Source organism: Mesoplodon densirostris, chromosome 15, assembly GCF_025265405.1.
Source record: "Mesoplodon densirostris isolate mMesDen1 chromosome 15, mMesDen1 primary haplotype, whole genome shotgun sequence".
NCBI classification, from domain to species: domain Eukaryota; kingdom Metazoa; phylum Chordata; class Mammalia; order Artiodactyla; family Ziphiidae; genus Mesoplodon; species Mesoplodon densirostris.
The window spans coordinates 603934-623490 of record NC_082675.1 but is presented as its reverse complement, the minus strand read 5'-3'; the positions used below and the strand labels follow the sequence as shown (position 1 = coordinate 623490).

The following is a 19557-nucleotide window of genomic DNA, read 5'->3' as shown; positions in this document are numbered from 1 at the left end:
ACCCAAACCCAAACCCCAGAACGGGGCATGTCTCAAGGACACAGGGGTGAATACGGAGGAGCCCCCAGCGGCCAAAGGGGAACAAGCTGAGTAACAAAAAATGCCAGGACAGAACTGGGTTGTGGCCCAACAGAACAAACATGCACAAACCCACACTGACCTAACAAATTACTCAATAAAGAGACAAGCAAGGGAATAAGTGGGAGAGAAGGGTGACAGCTCTTCCTTACAGAAGGTTCCGATGAATAATTTTCAAGGAATGAGGGAACTAGAGTCGCCTTGGGCAGAGTGATGCCTGCTGTAACGAGACCACTGCTAGCGCTAAAACCAGGGGGCGAAGGTTCCAAGCGAAACGGCATGTCTGCAGAACCTCAAAAGTATCTCCTCCACTGTCTTTACTAATTACAGTGGTGGCTTTGCTATGTGGCCAGACTCTGCCACTCCTCCTGGGAGTGTGGACTCACTGACTCACTCCAATGACGCGACACTGGGAAGCCAGCAGGCAGCAGGAGTGCAGGTCCCGACACCATGCCCTGACAGAATGCCAACGCAGGGCATGTACCTCCGGGGTGTTCCCCCCAAAACCCCAAATAACCTCAGTCTAATAACAAACAACAACAGACAAATTCAAAGTAAGGGTCAGTTAGCAAAGCACCTGACCAGTATCGAAGTGTCCTGGTCATAACAGAACGGAGAGACCAAGGGGCTGCCAGGTTGGAGGGAACTAAGGAGACAGGACGCCCAAACGCAGTGCACAGTCCTGCAAAAAGTGGGGAATCCAAATACAGCTGTAGTTGAGTTATGGTGTGGTGCCAAGGTGACTTCTTAATTCTGACAATTACACTGCGGTTTATAAAAGATCTTACTTAATATTAAGGGAAGCAGGCTGAAGAATATACAGGAATTCTCTGTTCTATTTTTACAATTTTTCTGTTAAGTCTGGGTATTACGCTGAAGGCGAATGTAAACTCAGGTAACTTTTGAGCATAGCATTTTCTGGACAGATGCTCAGGCTAGAGAAAAACATTCTGAAGGTTGGAGACGGGGTGGCCTGAAGTCATGAAGGGGAGCATGTCAGGGTGACAGCCAGCCCAACCCCCTTTCCCCAATCCCCGTCAGAGAGGTGGCACGAGGAAGCCAAGCCCAGACGGTAGCCCCTCACTGGAGACGCAGGCTCACCTTGACCATGATGTTCAACATAGCCCCAGGGTAGGAGATGGTCACCTTGGGCTTTTTCACACTGCTCGTCTTGATGACAAAGTTCTCTGGGAAGCTGTTGGGCAGGACACACCATATCCCATCTGTGTCCAGCTCTAAGGGCCTCCTTCAGGGAAACAGAGAAATGAGACCACATGGATGGTGGACATCGATGCCTACAGAGCAAGAACCCCATGTCAAGTCCTGACAGTGGACAAGGCTCCCCCTGGTCGTGAACCCACAGAACGAAACACCTGCCCATCTCCAGCTCTACCTTCACCAACTTGTCCCTTCTCTCCCCCAGCCATCCGGCCTCCCCTACCAGGCCACGCCCCACGCAGCCTCAGCATCTGACCAAGCGCAGCACTCACCCGATCTGCTCAATCAGCTCCCGGGCCTGGGTGATGATGTTGGCCCCCGTGAAGCAGACGATGCCAGCCATCTCCATGGAGTACCAGCGGGCCCTGGGAGGGACAGTCACAGCAGGGGGGTGGGAGGGGCTCCCTCTAGAGGGTCGTTAGAGTTGGGGCTGGGAGGAGGGGACATCTGAAGCAGGGAAGAACTAAGGTGGAATTTAGCTCTGTGCTGAGGACACTCCTCTGTTCCTACTTCAAGGTGCAGGGCTCTGCTCAGGAAAGTTCTGGAAGGATGCAGCATGCTGCCACTGCAACAGCTCACAACCTCAGCTCAGCAGGACTCTCAATACCCGCCAGACGGCCGTGTGTCCCCGAGTCCCCTCCCACTCTCCCCGGCACCGTCTCATGCCTTCTCCATTCTCCCAAAGCCCACTCTCATCCCCTGACTTCTCAGGGAAAACACCAGCCTACCTGGCTCAGTGTTCACACCAGGTCTCAGAGGTGTCAAGCAACCTGAGGCCAGGCCCTCCTGCCCCAGGGAACTCTGCTCTGGTTCTAGCCCTGCTCTCAGCCCCTCCCTCTCTGCCATTAAAAAGCAGCAACAGATAATCAAGGCCCTCTCCCCCTCAGACCAGTCCCTGGCCCCATCACCACCTTTCCCCTTCTCCAGGCCGCCATGCCGAGCCTCCCAGTCTCCAACCACAGGGGCTAGGCCTCACCTTCGATCACCTGCTCTCCCGAGGCCCCCACCCACCTGGTTTTCGGTCCAACGGACACAGGCCCCACCTTGCCTCATCTCCCTTTGGCCCCCGACCCCGGGCACAGTCTCCATGGGGCTTTAGGACACCCGCTCCTGGCTTTCTCGACTTCTCAGAAGGCTTTATTTACACCCCTCACTAGTCGTATGCCAGAAACTACCATACCGCTGTCTGAAGCCCAGGATGCTCAGAAGAACATGTCCAGCCGTACTGACCCCCCTGATGCCCAGGACCCTCTGAGTCAGCGTGACCTCCACCCCTACCCAACCTGCTCTCCCACATTCCTTGCACTGGGGCCCTGCCACTCCCCTCTCACTCGTGCCCATGGGCCCCACGCATCTCAGCTGTGAGCCCCACCGGCCCCACCAGGCACCCGGGCAGGAGCCTACCCCTTGCGCATGACGTAGCCGTAGAAGGAGTTGAGGATGCACTTGTGAGCCAGCTGCAGGGAGTCGTAAAGGACCTCCATGTTCCTGCAGCGCTTTGCTTCCGCTGCCTCTCCCACCTCCACCGCCGCAGAGAGCTTCTTTCTCCACACCTGAGACCCACACAGAGAGCTTCTTTCTCCACACCTGAGACCCGCACAGGCTGATCACCCCCCACTCTTCCAGCGTACATTCTCTATGGCCAGTGGCCCAAGGTTTACTATGTTGCAAATTTCCAGTCTATAGGAAACTTGAAAAAAAGTAGAGTGAAGACCATATGCATAGGGGCCACTGTTGATATTTTTTGCCATATTTCCTTTATTCCATTCTCGCTCTCTCTCTCTCTATTGGCACAAACAATGGAAAGACGTAGCTCTCATGACCGGAGCCCCCTAAATACTTAAGCACACAATTTCCAGGAACAAGAACATCCTCCTGCGTAACCTCAATGCTATTATTACACCCGAGAAACTTAACATGGAAACAACATCAACTTGTTCCTCATAGGGTCGGCATGCTTGGTTCTCACCAATCCAGAATCACCTTCAATCTAGAACTGCCCCATGTAAGACAGATATCCTGAAAGGAGTTCTGAACACAAAGGAATATATCGATATTACATTCTTATTTTTTGTGAGACTAGGACTAGGAGAAAATACTCTATGACAGCAACAACTCACTTGGACACCTCAGACTTGGGGCAACTTCAGCCTCCTGGAACAGAACTCAGAACCTGGCAGCTAACTGGAGAAGGGGATGAAATCCACGTCTGAAGACCAGTGACAGAGGCAGGGGTTTCGTTCCACTAGAGGCCCAGGGGCTCCCGTTCCAAGTCCTGTTATTCCATTTACTCTCTTATTAATAGACTGGACAAACTGAGTGACAGGGTCTCACTCACAAACCACTGACTGAAAGCAAAGTGCACGTCATTAGAGGCAACATCTTAGAATAACCATTTACCCCTTAGCCAATACTTATGAACACACAACTGTTTACCGGACACTAGACCAAGCGGTGGAAGATGGACACCGTAGTGCTAACCAGGACCGTGTGCTACTGTAACTGGTTGCAAAGGAAATGTTCTCGTCACCGTGGTGGTGGTTACACAGCTGTATGCGTTTGTCAAAATTCATAGAACTGCCCACCTGAAAGGGTCAGATTTATTATCCCACGTCAATGTCACCTCAGTCAAGTAGACACAGCCACTAGGGAGGGTGACAGCCATGGACGCTCGGGGGCGTATGAACTCACTTCCTGCCTGAGCAGCACTTCTTTCCGTTTGCTAGGCTACCTGCTGCCACAGTGGCCAAACACCAGACATTCTCCTTCCACCTCAGAACATCTCACCTTTACTCCCCCAGCTGATAACTTTTCAGTACCTAGAAGAGTGTCGGGCACATAACAGGCACTCAGTAAACGTGCTGAGTGAATGAAAGGCTTTCCAGGATTTGTATCACACGAGAAGACGTCAGGCTGTTAGTGCTGAGGGGGTGGGGAGGGGGCACGCAGGACCCCAGGAACGCCCGGTGCCAGCCGGGGTCAGGGTGGGAGGCTCAACACGGTGACACCTGGTCCTCGTGTCACACAGGCTGTACCTCCCGGGATGCTGAGCCTCAAAGAGGCCGACGGACAGCTCAGCTCCCCCAGCTCAGCCCCAGCAGCTGTGAGGCTGGCGTGTGGCAGCTTAGCTCCCCCTGCTCCATCGAAATGAAGCGAGTCTCAGCTAACAGGAAGTGTAGGGGGCCAGCGACACCGCACTGCCAGCTTCCGTGATGCGAATGGCCGTCCTGAGGTACCCTAGGACAAGAAGCCAGGCCCATCTGTGTCTTATTAACTAGGGAAACAAGAGCTACTCAGGAGGTCCCTAGTACAAGCAACTGATAAAGAAATGCAAAGGCGGCCATAAATATTTCAGCAAATTCCCCGTCCAATGTGAGAAGAAATTTTTTTTAAAGGTTTGGTATTTAAAGAACAAAAAAAAATTAAGATATTTATTGAGTGCCTACTATGTGCCAGGTAAGATGTTAAACTCTAAAGAACACGACAGTCACTACACTTCCGGCACTCTGATGAGGCAGACAGATAAACATGGAACTCAAGAGTTTAATTAAAATAAAGTGAGAAGGAATGGTGGTTCCTCAAAAGATTAAAAACACAATTACCGGGACTTCCCTGGTGGTCCAGTGGTTAAGACTCCGCACTCCCAACGCAGGGGGCCCAGGTTCGATCCCTGGTCAGGGAACTAGATCCTACATGCATGCCGCAACTAAGGAGCCAGTGAGCCTCAACTAAGATCCAGCACAACCAAATAAATTAATTAAAAATTTAAAAGTAGGGCTTCCCTGGTGGCGCAGTGGTTGAGAATCTGCCTGCCAACACAGGGGACATGGGTTTGAGCCCTGGTCTGGGAAGATCCCACACGCCGCGGAGCAACTAGGCCCGTGAGCCACAACTACTGAGCCTGCACGTCTGGAGCCTGTGCTCCGCAACAAGAGAGGCCGCGACAGTGAGAGGCCCGCGCACCGTGATGAAGAGCGGCCCCCGCTCGCCACAACTAGAGAAAGCCCTCGCACAGAAACGAAGACCCAACACAGCCAAAAATAAATAAATAATTAATTAATTTTAAAAAAGTTCTGAAACTCTTATTAAATATTAAAAAAATTTTTTTAAGTAAAATAAAATTTTTCTCCTTTAAGAAAAAAAATACAATCGCCATATGATTCAGCAATTCCACTTCGGGGTATATATCCAAAAGAACTGCAAGCAGGATCTCAAAGAGATGCCTGTACACCATGGGTGAATAATTCACAGCAGAAATATTCACAATACCTAAAACATGGAAGCAACCCAACTGTCCACCAATGGATGACTGGATAAACAAGATGTGTTAGGTCCATACAGTGGAATATTATTCAGCCTTAAAAAGGAAATTCTGGGGCTTCCCTGGTGGCGCAGTGGTTGAGAGTCCGCCTGCTGATGCACGGGGCGTGGGTTCGTGCCCCGGTCTGGGAGGATCCCACGTGCCGCGGAGCGGCTGGGCCCGTGAGCCATGGCCGCTGAGCCTGCACGTCTGGAGCCTGTGCTCCGTGGCGGGGTGGGGGGCCAACAGCGGTGAGAGGCCCGCGTACCACAAAAAAAAAAAAAAAAAAGGAAATTCTGACATAAGCTACAACATGAATGAACCTCAACGACATTAGGCTAAGAGAAATAACCTAGTCACAGAAGGACAAATCCTGTGGGACTCCATTTATATGAGGTCCCTAGAGTGACCAAAGTCCACAGAAGGTACAGAACGGAGGGTTACTGTTAAGGTAGAAAAGAGTTTCATTTTTGCAAGATGAAGAGTTCTGGAAAGGGATGGTGGTGATACCTGCACAACAATGTGAATTTGCTTAATGCCGCTAAACTGTACACTTAAAAATGTTAGATTTCATGTGTATATTTTATCATAATAAAAAACCAAAAAAGTTAAAAATGATAATAATAAAGCACAATGATGACAGTCTCTCAAGGCAGGGTGGGATGTGAAGACTCACTGAGTCTAGCAGTGAAGGAAGGTCTCTCAGAAAAAAATGATTTGCTTAAATAGAACACAATTACTTGTTGATATTACAACTGAGGTATTGCTATGTATTTCTATGTATTTCCCTTAATCCTACTGGATCAAACATGTCAGTAAAAACACTCCCCTCACTTCTCCTGGTCAGAGGTTGGCAAAGTAAAGGGCCACATGGTGTGTACTGTACACATGCAGGCCTCAGTTTCTGCTGCTCCCTCCCTGCTGCGGGCAAATGCAGCTCAGTTCCAATAAAACTTTATTTATAAAAATGGCTGGCCCAGCCAGTTTGCTGACCCCCTGCTCTAGATAATTACTTTAAAAGCAATCGTTCAGAATAGTTGTGAGGCCCCAGGCCCTTAATTCTTCAAAGTTAAGAACAACCGCATACTTATTGTCTGAATGCAGGTACCAGCCCAGAGTGGGGAGTAACACATCCAGACAGCGCCAAGCAAGGATTTTCACCTCAGAAACTAGACTCTGTTCCGACCTCACAAAGGTCAGGCTCACCTTGTGGAGACCTTTGAACTCGTAGCGCCTGTCACGAAAGGCACGCACTGTGTCCACATAGAAGGAGTTCTCCCGCTGGCAGATGGTGGTGAGACGTTCTTCCACCTTGGTCACGTGGATTTTCTTGTATGCCTTCCGGCAGTAATCTGAGGCACAGTTGAGAGTGGGGGGCATGTGAGACTCCACACAGCAGACAGGCCTCCTGGACACAGCCAACAAAGCTAGGCAATGGATGCCAACAAACGTGGCTTTTTAGGTTAATGCAAAGGAGCAGAAAACTCAGAAAGACATGTGCGAGTGAAGCAGATCAAAGAAACGGCAGCCCCGTATGAGTGGACCAAACACACGAAGACCACAGGAAGGAGGGTTTGGTAGCTGAACATGCACTGAAGGATAAATGACAAAAAGAAGCCTATAGGAAAAACTAGTTCACAGTGGTCTCATCTAGTTCAACAACTGGTTCGACTGACCTCCAGGTGTGACACACCAACACAGCCCAACGAAGACTCAAGTCAGAGAAAACGCAGCCTGTGGAGATGTGCGCCGTCCCAACCGCTCACCTGCCAGCCTCCGCTTCTCGTATTTAGCCTGCTCCTCGCGGGACAGCTCGTGAAAGGCCCGGGCTGGGCCCTCTGGGGTCAAGGGAGGGAACTTCTCTGACTCCAGCTGGTGCTGGATCCGATGATACTCGCTGCGACTGGCTGGCACTGGGAGGGGTGATGGGAAGAGAGTCTGTGATAGAGACCCAGCCACTGCTTCCTGCTGAGCAGCACCACCCAGGGCGGACACTCACTGAACTCGCCCCTCCACTGCCAGGCCATCTTCCTCTGGCAGTTTGCTCCAGGCTTGTTGAAGTCACAGGCAGCACAGGTGGCCTCATCCACCATGGCAGAGGGCTGTGAGGGGATAGGAGGGGAGCAATTAGGGTTTGGGCAGAAGAGCTTGATTCTGATGTGAGAATCTCTCTCACCTGCAGGCGGTTCGTCAAGATGATGTTGGGGTACATGGCCCCCACGTCCAGGTGGTAGATAAGGGGACACTCAATTCGGTTAGGAACATCTTTCAGGGAGGTGAGCTTGGTCTTAATCTGATCACACACCTACAGAGAAAGGGGAAAGAAGTGGAGGCTGGCGACCAAGACGAAAACTGGAGACTGTACAGTGACAGAGAAAGCACCATGGGTTGCAGACGGACGACAGATGACAGGCACCAACACCAGGCCCTGGAGGTGCAGGGGACTTGCAAGAAAAGACAGGACAGCATCACGGGAAGCAGCTGCCTCCACCCCAAAGAACTCTGGGGGTCGGGAGAAAAGTGCAGAGTCTGTGGCCTCACATGGCACGGCCCATCTGCTAGCAAGTAGGGGACCCAGCTAGATTATCAAGAGCCACGCTTCCTGGGTGCCCCGAGTGCCCCCATGGTGCAGGTGTGTGACACAACATCCACAGCCCAGCAATCCCTCATCTGATGGATGAGAAGTTTCAAGAGGTTAGTATGGGCTCGAGAACGGGGCCCCTTAGACCAAACACCTGCTCTGAACTGCGATGCTAGACTGTTTCCAGCCTTACTTTATAAACCAATGAATCAGATTCTGTTTCCAGCCAAAGGTGTCAGCTTAAAAACCCTCCTAATGCCAACCACCTAGAAATCCTAGATGAAATGTGAAAACTATCCCTGTAAATGCAGTTCTGAGCTTCTAAGTCATCCCCAGAGAACAAAAGTGACGAGCAGACTCAAAACCAGAGCAGTGAGTTGACTCAATGGGTGCCTGGCAGGGCCGGGCCCTGTGTTGGGGTCCCCAAGACCATCCCCAGGTTTGGTGACTCACAGGGAAAAGACACAGAGCTCAATCAGCAGGGAAAAGGCGCTTGAGGAAGAGCCCGGGCTCAAGCTTGGATGAGCTGAATTCTTCCAGCATCAAGCCGTGACAACACATGAGAAGCGCTGTCTCCCAGGGAAGCTCGTGGAGACCCAGTGCCCAGGGTTCTTACTGGGGGCCGTTCACGTAGGCAGCTCTGCCTGCATGGACCAAACCTGGACTCCCAGAAGGAAAGCAGGTGCTCAGCACAGACCACCTTGTTTGCGCAAGCAACCTGAGCGTCCGTGAGGCCTTCCTATCAGAGGGAAGCGAGAAACCTGCTGGAACCTGAGTTCCCAGATGCCGAGGGCAGCCGTGCAGCAGGCCTTTCCGAGGTCAGCGGCCTCAGGCCTGTGCTGTGAGCTCTTTCCTTCACACTTCTCATGCCTCCTCAGGGAGGAGCAGGCCACACACAACAGGGAGACAAAACACAGAGCCCCAGATAAAGGCAGGACTCTCAAAGGCCACCTCCATGAAAGAATAAACTAGAACAAGTCTGCTCACCAAAACCATGTGCATTCTGGGCTCTGGGCAAAGAAAGTATCCTCCCTGAGCATCTGTCATCACGGGTGCTAAGAGGTCTGTGATTTGCATTAAACTCTCCACTAAGACTGAGACCCTCCAGCCAAGGAACCAGATAAGAAGGGACATCAGGCCTGTGTCACCTTTGTGGAACCAGGAAGAAACTGTAAAATTACCTGACAGTCCTCCTACTGAAGAGGAATTCACATTCCAAAATTGCAGAGCATGGGGAAAAAACACCCACCATAACTGAGAGCAGACACAGTGGGAGGAGACCCGAGAACGTCAAAGAAGTAACCTCCTGGAGTAAACATGCTAAAAGGAGGCCTATTAAAGACAATAAAAACCAAAAATCTAAAACACAGGGAGAGAAACAACAAAGACCTACTGTACAGCACAGGGAATTATATTCAATATCCCGTAATAACCTATAATTGAAAAGAATATGAAAAAAAAAATATATATAGGGAATTCCCTGGTGGTCCAGTGGTTAGGACTCTGCACCTCTACTGCAGGGGCACGGGTTCAATCCCTGGTTGGGGAACTAAGATCCTGCAAGCCACACAGCACAGACAAAAAAAAAAAAAAAGAATATATGCATATGTATGTACATATGTATGCATATATATATATATATAAAACTGAATCACATTGCTGTACACCTGAAACATTATAAATCACTATACTTCAAAAAAAATTAAAATTAGAAAATAAATAAAACACAGGAAGAGAAAAAGTCCACTTTAAAGAAGTAAAGCATATTTGAAAAAGAACCAATAGAGCTTCTAGAAATAAAAATATTGTCCTAAAAAACAAAAACAGTCACTGAAACTATAAAAGGCTAAACAGGCTTCTGATAGCCATGTAATTGTGTTTTATTTTTATTTTTATTCACTCCCCAAATGTAACACCTAGTTAAACCAGAACATTAGGCATGTACTTATTTGATAAGTTCATTTTATCCAAAGTGTATGCAACGCTAAAGTTTGAAAACTACCGTGTTTAGGAGTTATTCTAATATATTCATTAGATAATTTAATTTAACACACTGGCATTCTTAGACAAGCTGGCTAAAAAAAACCCTTTAGATCTGGGGTCGGCAAACCTCTGTGAAGGACCAGATAATAAATACTTCAGGTTTTGTGGCCACAGTCTATCACATATTTTTTTACAATATTTAAAAAATATGAAAACCATTCTTAGCTTGCTGACTGTACAAAAACAGGTCTTATGGGCTATAGTCTGCCAATCTCTAGACATTCAAGTATAAACTGGAAAACATCTAAATTATGCAAAAATTAACCAGAAGAAAAACATCAATCAGAAGGGTAGCCATCTTTTATGAAATACATTTACTTTGGTAAAGTCACATTAGAAAATCACTTGAATGCAAAATTGCCCTTAGTATTAAAAAATTCCTTAAAACCCTCCAAAGGAGTCAAACTCAAACTAGTAAGGAAAAAATGACTAAAAGGAACATCTATCAAGTAGAACAGGAAATACCAGAAACGTAATACTTATTGTTTCTAACTGAATCTCAGGCAAATGAGCCATTTGGAGAACAATCCCCCATCCATCTCTGTGCTAAGGCAAGCTCTGAAATGCTGCTCTGGAGGGAAGATGAAGACGACCCAAATAGAGGGCGGAAGGCTGGGATGACAGGGGATGACACCTGGACAGGCCAGACGTCGCTGTGAGCCCCCAGCTGACACCTCCCACCAGCTGTCATCGTACCACTGCCCAGATGATCACTCAGGAGCAAAAAGGTGAACCTGCTGCCCTGCCCCTAAAGACCCTGGGCCACCCTACAGAGAAGTTTCAGGGACTTTGGAGACAGCTACGAAGACGTACTACCTGTCACCTAGGAAGAGCTCACATCCAGAGTCACTAAGGTGTCTGGGGTCCCTCCAGTTAGCACACCTTCAGCCTCATTCCTAATTCATCTCATTGGTTCTTGGACGTGAAAGTAGTATCTTTTGGGAACTCCCTGGCGGTCCAGTGCTCAGGACCCAGTGCTCTCACTGCCAGGGGCCTGGGTTTGACCCCTGGTCGTCTGGGAACTAAGATCCCGCCTGCTGCGCCCACCCCCACACCAGCCCAACAAAAAAGAAAGTAGTAACTTTGTTCCTTTCAAGCTGTTCTTTAACTCCTATTTGTTATTCAGCCTAGACTCTCCTCTCAAGTTGGTTCATGGAGAGTTCCCAAAGCACATGACAGCTGCAGCTGGCAAGAGCTGCACGGTGCTTCATAGTTTGCAGAGCATGTGCACACGTTCTTGTTCGAATTTTGCCTGGTGAATCTGTTATGAGGCGTTTCTTGGAATCAATCCTAGAACTGGGAAGAACTGCAAAGTACTAAAGCCGCTGAATATGTTAAAGTGTGAGCAGGACCTGACAGAGACCCGAGATGTGCCGCATCCAAAGGAACAGGACAGCGAGGTGGGAGGTGCCCGGGGCCTCCAGCCATGGGACACACTTTGCATATGGCGTTTTCTAACCATTATGTGATGGACTTTACAGTCACTATATTCTGCCCTGTAATTTGTAGGAACTCCTACCATCATTTTTTAAAGTCTCTTGACAATAAAAAGTAAAAATCCTCCAATGGCTCCTCATTGCCTACAAAATACAGTTCAGGTGAACGGGCACGAAACCCTTCACTTGCCTTCCTCTCTCCCACATCACACCACGTTGTCCCGAAAGCCTTCGCCATCTCTGTGAAATTCTCCCACCTCACTAAATCGAGTCACTCACTGTGAGCACCACGCTCTCCTGTCCTAACTAGACCAGACCAGGCCCCGTGTCCTCTGTCTCAGCGCCCAAGCGCCACCACACAATAGGTGCACAACATGCCGATGAAAGAAGCCAATGTGCAAGGCGAGGCATGTAAGCAGACTGTCCCCCTCCAGTCCCCAGGCGTCACCTCTTGGAAGTTGGTGACCTGCTCCATGGGCACCTTCTCCTCTTCCTCGATGGCGTGACGCATGGTCTTCTCCACCCGCTGCAGCAGGAAGTCAAAGGCAGCAGGATTCTAACACAAACAACCAAGAGAGGACATGAGTAAGAGAGGAAAATGCCCTCGTACCAAGTAACCTGCCTCAGGTGGGACGCTACACAGAGAATGCTCCAGAAGGAGCCAAGTGCTCGCCCTAAGGGGCACCCTAAAGGGCAGGCCAGACAAAGGACGGCTGGCGAGGGGCCCACGGGGCGAGGGCTTTATTTCAGCCCTTGTGGGCTGGGTCCCTCCTGGGTCCGCCCACAGCACTGGTGGGAAGAGGCCCGGCTTCAGGAGCCTCAGGAGGGGGCGCACCATCCGGAACCGGCAGGGGATATCGCTGCGGAACACGCCCGACTCCAGGGCTTCCACGTGGCCACCCACGTAGGTCTCGGCGTCCAGCACGTGGCCATCATCTGTCAGCTTGCTGAACTCTGGCTCCTGCTTGTTGGGGAAGACGATGTTGGCGTGGAAGGCCTGTACCATCAGCAAGGCCTCACACAGCGTCCCGGAGCCCTTCCGCAGCACCTATGGGGGAAACGCCAGGCTTTCAGCTAAACACCAAAATCCAACAGCTGCGTCCACATCAGCTGCCTGGGACCACCCCTGGCAGGCAGCGGGCCAGGAGAGGCACTGACCTCATCGGGCTCCATGGGGATAATGGTGCACAGGGCGAATATAAAAGGGTGGACGTACTTCATGTACAGGTAGTATGTGGCCACTGCGTCTGACACCGAGTAGGTGGCCAGCATCTAAGGACAGAATATCCGAGAGTAAGGTCAATGAGACGCCCAGCAGGCCACCACCCCCAGCCGAAGGGCAACTCAGCGAGGCAGTGTACGCGCCTGGGGCTGCTCAGTGGCCATCCGGCACATGTCCTCAGGGTCCAGTTCCACGGGGTCATAGCCCAGCTTGGCTTTGGCAGCTGCTTTGAGGTTGTGGCTGCCCACAGGAAGGTAACTGTCCCTCTTCACCCACCTGGGAATGAGAAAGAGAGCAAAAGCCAGAGATGATTCTGAGATGAAGCCCAGGAACCTGTGAGAGGTTGCAAAGCTGGACACACCCCAGGAAGATGCAGGGTCCTGATGGGTATCCCAAAGATCTCCAAGGCGTCACGTGGTGCAGGCCCTTTGTGAAAAGCTTTCACCCAGATCCAGTCAATTTCACAGACAAACTCACAAACAAGGAGATGCCAGAGCCAGTCCCTCCAGCCCCATGGCCTTCCTCTCAGCCTCACAGAGAAGCACAAAGGTGAGCAGGCAGGAACCTGCACCCTCTGGCCTTCTGGATCCCCTCCACAGCCAGGCTCCGCCCGGCTCTGCCCTGCTCTCCCCGCCCCTCACACCCTGTTGTCAAATTCTCCTCACCCTCTCGCACCATCCATTTAGCACAGAAACGCTCCAGGCCACCTCGTGCCTGTCTCCACCTCTTCCCCATGAGTCTCTCTAGGACCCACGTCTTCTTACTGGCAGCCTCCAGTCTCACCTCCCTTAGCCTCTCTGCCCTGTGGGCGTCCTCTCCCTCAGAAATGCCCCGCTGGGGCCTCCATGGCACTGCTGCCGCCACTGAGGGTGCCCGCTTCTCTTTTACTTCTCTTCTTGAGAATCTATCAACTATCACTTTGTTGTTTTTTTTTTTTTTTTTTAACCACATCATGGTGCCCCACAGTCTCCAGGCCCTCCATGTGGGTAGGGCTCCCAGGCCTGCTTCTACTCGGAACCCGAGCTCTGTTCTATTCCCCCATGAGCCCACCCCAAGCCCTGAGAACCAGAGTTCCCCATGCCTCCTGCACCTGTCCCCAAATCTACAGATCCCCAAGTCCTCGGCTCTCAAATATCTCTAGTCCAGCCCTCTTCACTCCTGTGCATGTTAGGACCTGGCTTGCCCCTTCAATCCAAGTGCCATAACACCAGGGCTAAAGAGAAAACGCATCAATGGCTCCCCATGACCACCAAGATAAAACCCCCTCCCCACCAGGCACAGAAAGCCCACGACACCTCCTTCCACTCCAGCCTTGCCTCTCAGCACTCTGGGCCACCTTGCACACTTGTCCTCAGCCTGGACACCCCAGCCTGTCTGGACACCATGCACGAGCCTGACTACCACATCCCAACCTCGTGTGGGAAGCCAAGGTCCCTCCACGAGCTCCCATAGCACCGGGCCTCACTCTACCAGGTCTTTCTTTCTGGTCTGGTTTCCACACCCTGAGGACCAGTGCTCAGCATGTTTGCTGACTGAATGAATGATGAACAAACGATGAAAGACACATCCCGGGACCTGGGCAGAGGCGGCAGCCACTCTTCTCTCAGACGATGGGAGCTACTTCTTGTGGACAGGACCAGCATGTGCGAGAAGGGAACCCTGGACCTCACTCACAGAAAGCCCTCATGAGACACTGTGACCGGCTGCCAGGTGAGCTGTGGGGCCTACCTGAGACAGTCCATGTGGATGCACTGGGGTGCTTTGTACTCCCCCTGGCTGTCCTTCTGGAACCCAATCTCCTGGTACATGCTCAGTCCATGGACCGCTGCTCTGGCCTCCACAAACGGCCTAATGACGAGAGGATGGACAAGCGTGTGGGGCAGTGAGTCTCTAATTCCTACAGAGACAGGGCAGACAGCCCCCAGGGGACGCCTCACACGAGCTCCCTTCAAACGCAGTGAGGAGCCCACCACGTCACCCGGCGATGCTCCTGCTCCCCTGTTCTGACTCACCAGTCAAAAAAGTCCCCATTATAGGTGACCATGATGTTGGGTTTGGTCTCCTGGATGTGTTCGAACCATCTTTGGATTAGATGAACCTGAATTCAACAAATCTTAGCAGTCAGGATTGCTTTTACTCTCCTTCAAGCGATTTCCAGGCAGCTCTCCAAAGCTGAGGAGCAGCAACCCCACATGAGCCTGTTACTTCCAACCCAACGGGGCCTCCAGGTGAACGAGGACCAGCCACTGGGGACTGAGTCCAGCTGCTGCTATGATTAAAGGAATGCCGAGGCCTAAGAGGGTCACCAGGCCTGCCTCCCCTTCCCACTCTACCCCAAACATCAGGCAGTTTCCCAAGTGACACCTCTACCTCATCAGGCGCATTGAAGACATAGAAGGGCCCCTCATATTCTGGCTTGGGGGTGAACTCGAAATCTTCTATATCTTCTGAGACGATCTCCCTGTTGGTGATGAGGTAGCCCTGGAAAGTTCATTAGCAGTCAGTATGAGTTAGAGACACAAAGCCAAAGACACACCTCTCACACGCAGCCCAGAGACTCGCTACAAAATCTCTGCAGCAACTTGAAGCGCCCTGGCTTTCCCAGGAAGAGACACGCTACCTAATCCTCAGATTTGCCTGGAAGGCAGAGCGTGGCTGGATGTCAGAACAGGTTCTGTGGACTCCACTCACTCATTATTCACAAAAAAAGTACTAACCAAGGGTGGACACTGTTCTGGTTTGGGGACCAGCTATGGTCCTTGTTCACAGAGAGCTTACGTCCCAGAAGGCACCACTCACCTGACCATCAATCATATAGGAAATCATCATAATCTGATCAGTCTCAGCATCAGGAAACTTGAGGGGCAGTTTGGTCGTCTCAATGTCAAATGCTAAAACCACAGGGTCCTGAAGGGACAAAATGTAGCATTAAGTCAGCCACAAACCAAGCTGGGCTCTGGAGACCCTGTGGTCCTCTTGACACCCACCACCTCCACCTCTACTGCCAGTTACTAAAAGCAAGAGTCAAGCTGCTGTGGGGAAAGGTTCAGGAGGAAGTGGGACTGGCATCAGGGGGATGAATGACCTACGTCCAGAATACCATGATGATATGAAAACTTAAATGTATGAGAAAATGCTAGAGTAGCTGTTCACAGGAAAAGTCTAGAATTACAGAACACCTGAGTCTCAGAGCTCTTTAAAATGCATCACTCATTTTGTCCTTTATGACAACCCTGATAGAGGAGATATGATACAGAACTGACAAACCGAAAATGGAAGTCAGAGCTTTCCCTCAAACGTTCCGATCCAGCCTAGCTCAAATACTGACGTCACATGATGATGTATGTGTGCAAAGTGAAATTATACTGTCAGGTCAGAAACTGCTGAAAAAAACAACTACCCCATAATTCTTTTAAGAAGGTATTTGAGGAAAAAGCAGCAAACAAATCCTTGAATCAAATTCACCTTTCAGCGCAGAATTCACTCTCCAAAAACAACTGGAAAGTTTAGGATGGAAGAAATGCAAGTGGTACTTACGGGTCGTTCAACGAGGTCATCGCGGCGGGCAATTTCCACTGGAGAGGCACTTCCTCGGTACCGGACATTGTACCAGTGAGCCTGCAGGACGTGTGGTGCATTAACTAAAGACTTCTACGCCTGTCCAAGGAAGTCAACTCTATGGATCTATCCTTCAATATCACCTCCTGGCTATCAGGAACTGCCCACAGGCAACAGCCCACTCACCACGTGGATCTTCAGGTCGATGGAGAGGCGGATGTGGTAGGGCACATCGTACTCTCGCATGTCCACAATGTTGTCCAACTGGTCAGCAATCTTCTTAGAGGCTTCCTCTTCATCAGTAATCACACTGCCCCCTTGTAGAACACTGCAAAATAAAGACAGCAGCTTTTTCAACTATGCTCCGCTAGGGGCTGGAGGGGGGAAGACCAGTGTCCATACAATGAAAACACTGAAGTTTTACAAGGTGGCTGAGATAATCAGGACAGGCCCTTCGTAAGGAATGACCTTGGATGATCCCCACCCCACCAAGCAGCAGGCCACAGACACAAGGAAGTTCAGTATACTTAGGACATTCATTTTATAGGACCTAAGTTACACCCCATTTAAAAGAGCAAAGAGGGCTTCCCTGGTGGCACAGTGGTTGAGAGTCTGCCTGCCGATGCAGGGGACACGGGTTTGTGCCCCGGTCCAGGAAGATCCCACATGCCGCGGAGCGGCTAGGCCCGTGAGCCATGGCCCCTGAGCCTGCGTGTCCGGAGCCTGTGCTCCACAACGGGAGAGGCCACAGCAGTGAGAGGCCTGCGTACCGCCAAAAAAAAAAAAAAAAAAGAAAGAAAGAAAGTCTACCTAATTGCTCAAAACTGTTTCCACATTGAATGGAGCCAATCATTAAGGTAATTTTATTGCTGAGTTTTCCCACCTCCTACTCATCTTGTAAACTTAGGAAAAATGGGAAACAGTCCTTGTGGACTGACTGGCTGCTCTGCTTATGTGAATGAAGCTTACCTGGTGAGCATAGCAGTATAGGCATCACTGGTGTGGCCCTGCTCCCGGTTTTTCTTCACAGCAGGGGAGATCTCCTTCCTCACTTTGACAAGGTCCTCCACGGTGTTGAAGGACAGCTTAATGTAATTTCGTTTCAGACCAACCAAGTGATTTGGCTACAGAGTGAAGAGATGGTGCTCATGAGTTCAAAGAGAAAAAAATACTATACTGGGGAGAGAAAATAAGGCGAGACGATTCAAAGGTAAATAAATGATTTGAAGAGTTGGCAAATCCAAAGCACCTTGTTCAACTCTGCATGTGGCACCAACTATGCCACTAGAGTTCTCTAAGAGGATGCAGGGACAGTCACCAAAGCCCATCATCTATACTGTCCCACAGGTGTGGAACTCGTCCTCTTCCCATCTCACCCCATGGGCAGGGTGGACCCGGCCTCATTTACCCTGAAAGGGCTGGGTGATACTCACCAAGTCCAGATCCTCTTTAGGGACAGTCTCTACTTTAGCAATTTTACCCTGAAACTTCTTAGAGAGAAAAGACGAAACTTCTCGCTCACAACCCTAAATCAGGATCAGAATGAAAGGACTTCCCATTAGTAAAATCTATTTCCTTCCTTGCTCATTTCTCTTGAAGCCTCTTTATTTCCAGTTTTGAATCCCCCCACAAAACGAGGCACAGGTCGTTTGACCTGATGCCATGAACCACAGACATACCTTTCTGGTTGCAATGTAGAAATACGGCTTATAGGGCAAGGCCACCTGCAAGAGTCACAACCCATTCAGGGGTGATGAGAAAGAAAAAAGGAAGAAAAATGAAGACAGGCTGTTTGCTGTTATGCCTGTGATATAGCCTAGCCTAGATCCAATGCATCCTTGACCTTGACATATCTTAAGAGAGACAGTGCAATAGAAAATTAGGACCTGCACATATCACAGGGGCAAGAGTCTAAGAGACACAATGCTGCTCATCTTTCAGTCTTTCTGAGCTAGCTTCTCTTAGGACATCTTAAGTGGTGACTAATGTGGCTCCAAGGGGCCCATGTCCCTAAAGGGCTTCAGGAAGCTGCACACTGCAAGCCTCCTAACCCCTCTCCTCACAGTTGCAGAGCTAACAGGACACTTGCCATTTTGAGCCCAGCTATGCCTCATTACTGAGTGGTTATTAGCTTCTAGGATGTCAAGGGCTTACCTTAAATCTGCTCCCATCATCCTGAATAAAGTAGTAATCCACTGCACTAACTAAGCGTTTATCTTCATCTAAAATCTCCGTCTACAAGAGAAGCAGTCAACATGGGCACAAAGTTATCCTCCACACAGCACAAGAGCCTTTTCCTCCTTTTCTGGGAAACTGAGCACTTTAAAAACAAAATCTTTCTCTACCCTTGCGTAAACACTACTGGCCCCATTCACAAGAACCGCATCATAACAGCCTCCAAATGGGAATTTCTCCGTTTCCCCCTCAACTTTGAAAGCTTTATTCTTACGGGTAACAGGGATGCCCCTTACCTCAGTCTTCCCAGTGGCCTCTTTATGACCCAAAGAAGTTAAAGAGGAAAGCAGGAGAGCTACAAACAATCCCATCTCTACCTGGATTGCCCAGACAACAGGTTCCCGCTAGGTGTCACCTACTCTTCAGACAAGGGCTATGCCACAAGGGGTGCAGCCACCCTCCTGAATGGAAGGAGGAAGATGGAGGAAAAGCACAGGTGCTTACAGGGTGCATGTTGATAAGCCAGCCTGTCTTCTCACCAGGCTCCTTGAGTCTCTCAAAACCAAACCGCAGATCCATCTTATCTGTCCACTGACTGCGCTCCAGGCGCTTGAGTGCCGAGACAGAGGCAGAGGGGCCATCGTCCCTGCGTGAAAGGAGAGAAATCCAGTCTCCGCTGATCATGACACTATCTACTCCCGCAGCCCTCAGTCTGCCTAGTGTAAGAATTTCGTTTGTGGGCTTCCCTGGTGGCGCAGTGGTTGAGGGTCTGCCTGCTAAGGCAGGGGACACGGGTTCGAGCCCTGGTCTGGGAGGATCCTACGTGCCGCGGAGCAGCTAGGCCCGTGAGCCACAACTACTGAGCCTGCGCGTCTGGAGCCTGGGCTCCACAACAAGAGAGGCCGCGATAGTGAGGCCCGCGCACCGCGATGAAGAGTGGCCCCCG

General features: G+C 50.4%; 1 protein-coding gene and 1 non-coding gene across 2 annotated transcripts in view; one reads left to right on the top strand and one right to left on the bottom strand.

The window, feature by feature from the left end:
• The window catches only part of POLE (DNA polymerase epsilon, catalytic subunit), a 54643-nt gene that overhangs the window by 30058 nt on the left and 5028 nt on the right, over positions 1 to 19557 (bottom strand). Inside the window, exons 2-23 of the mRNA XM_060119705.1 lie at positions 19116 to 19257; positions 18591 to 18671; positions 18116 to 18160; positions 17870 to 17962; positions 17406 to 17560; positions 16623 to 16764; positions 16416 to 16496; positions 15678 to 15785; positions 15249 to 15359; positions 14891 to 14976; positions 14607 to 14726; positions 13022 to 13154; positions 12815 to 12928; positions 12492 to 12704; positions 12105 to 12212; positions 7773 to 7901; positions 7596 to 7698; positions 7363 to 7509; positions 6803 to 6948; positions 2701 to 2849; positions 1569 to 1661; positions 1180 to 1324 (exon numbers count right to left, since the gene is read on the bottom strand). Of these exons, the coding sequence (XP_059975688.1) occupies positions 1180 to 1324; positions 1569 to 1661; positions 2701 to 2849; positions 6803 to 6948; positions 7363 to 7509; positions 7596 to 7698; positions 7773 to 7901; positions 12105 to 12212; positions 12492 to 12704; positions 12815 to 12928; positions 13022 to 13154; positions 14607 to 14726; positions 14891 to 14976; positions 15249 to 15359; positions 15678 to 15785; positions 16416 to 16496; positions 16623 to 16764; positions 17406 to 17560; positions 17870 to 17962; positions 18116 to 18160; positions 18591 to 18671; positions 19116 to 19257 (2644 nt within the window). The remainder of the gene's footprint in view (positions 1 to 1179; positions 1325 to 1568; positions 1662 to 2700; positions 2850 to 6802; positions 6949 to 7362; positions 7510 to 7595; positions 7699 to 7772; positions 7902 to 12104; positions 12213 to 12491; positions 12705 to 12814; positions 12929 to 13021; positions 13155 to 14606; positions 14727 to 14890; positions 14977 to 15248; positions 15360 to 15677; positions 15786 to 16415; positions 16497 to 16622; positions 16765 to 17405; positions 17561 to 17869; positions 17963 to 18115; positions 18161 to 18590; positions 18672 to 19115; positions 19258 to 19557) is intronic.
• Positions 9655 to 9726, top strand: TRNAR-UCU (transfer RNA arginine (anticodon UCU)). Its single transcript has one exon. It is a non-coding gene; the product is annotated as a tRNA-Arg (tRNA).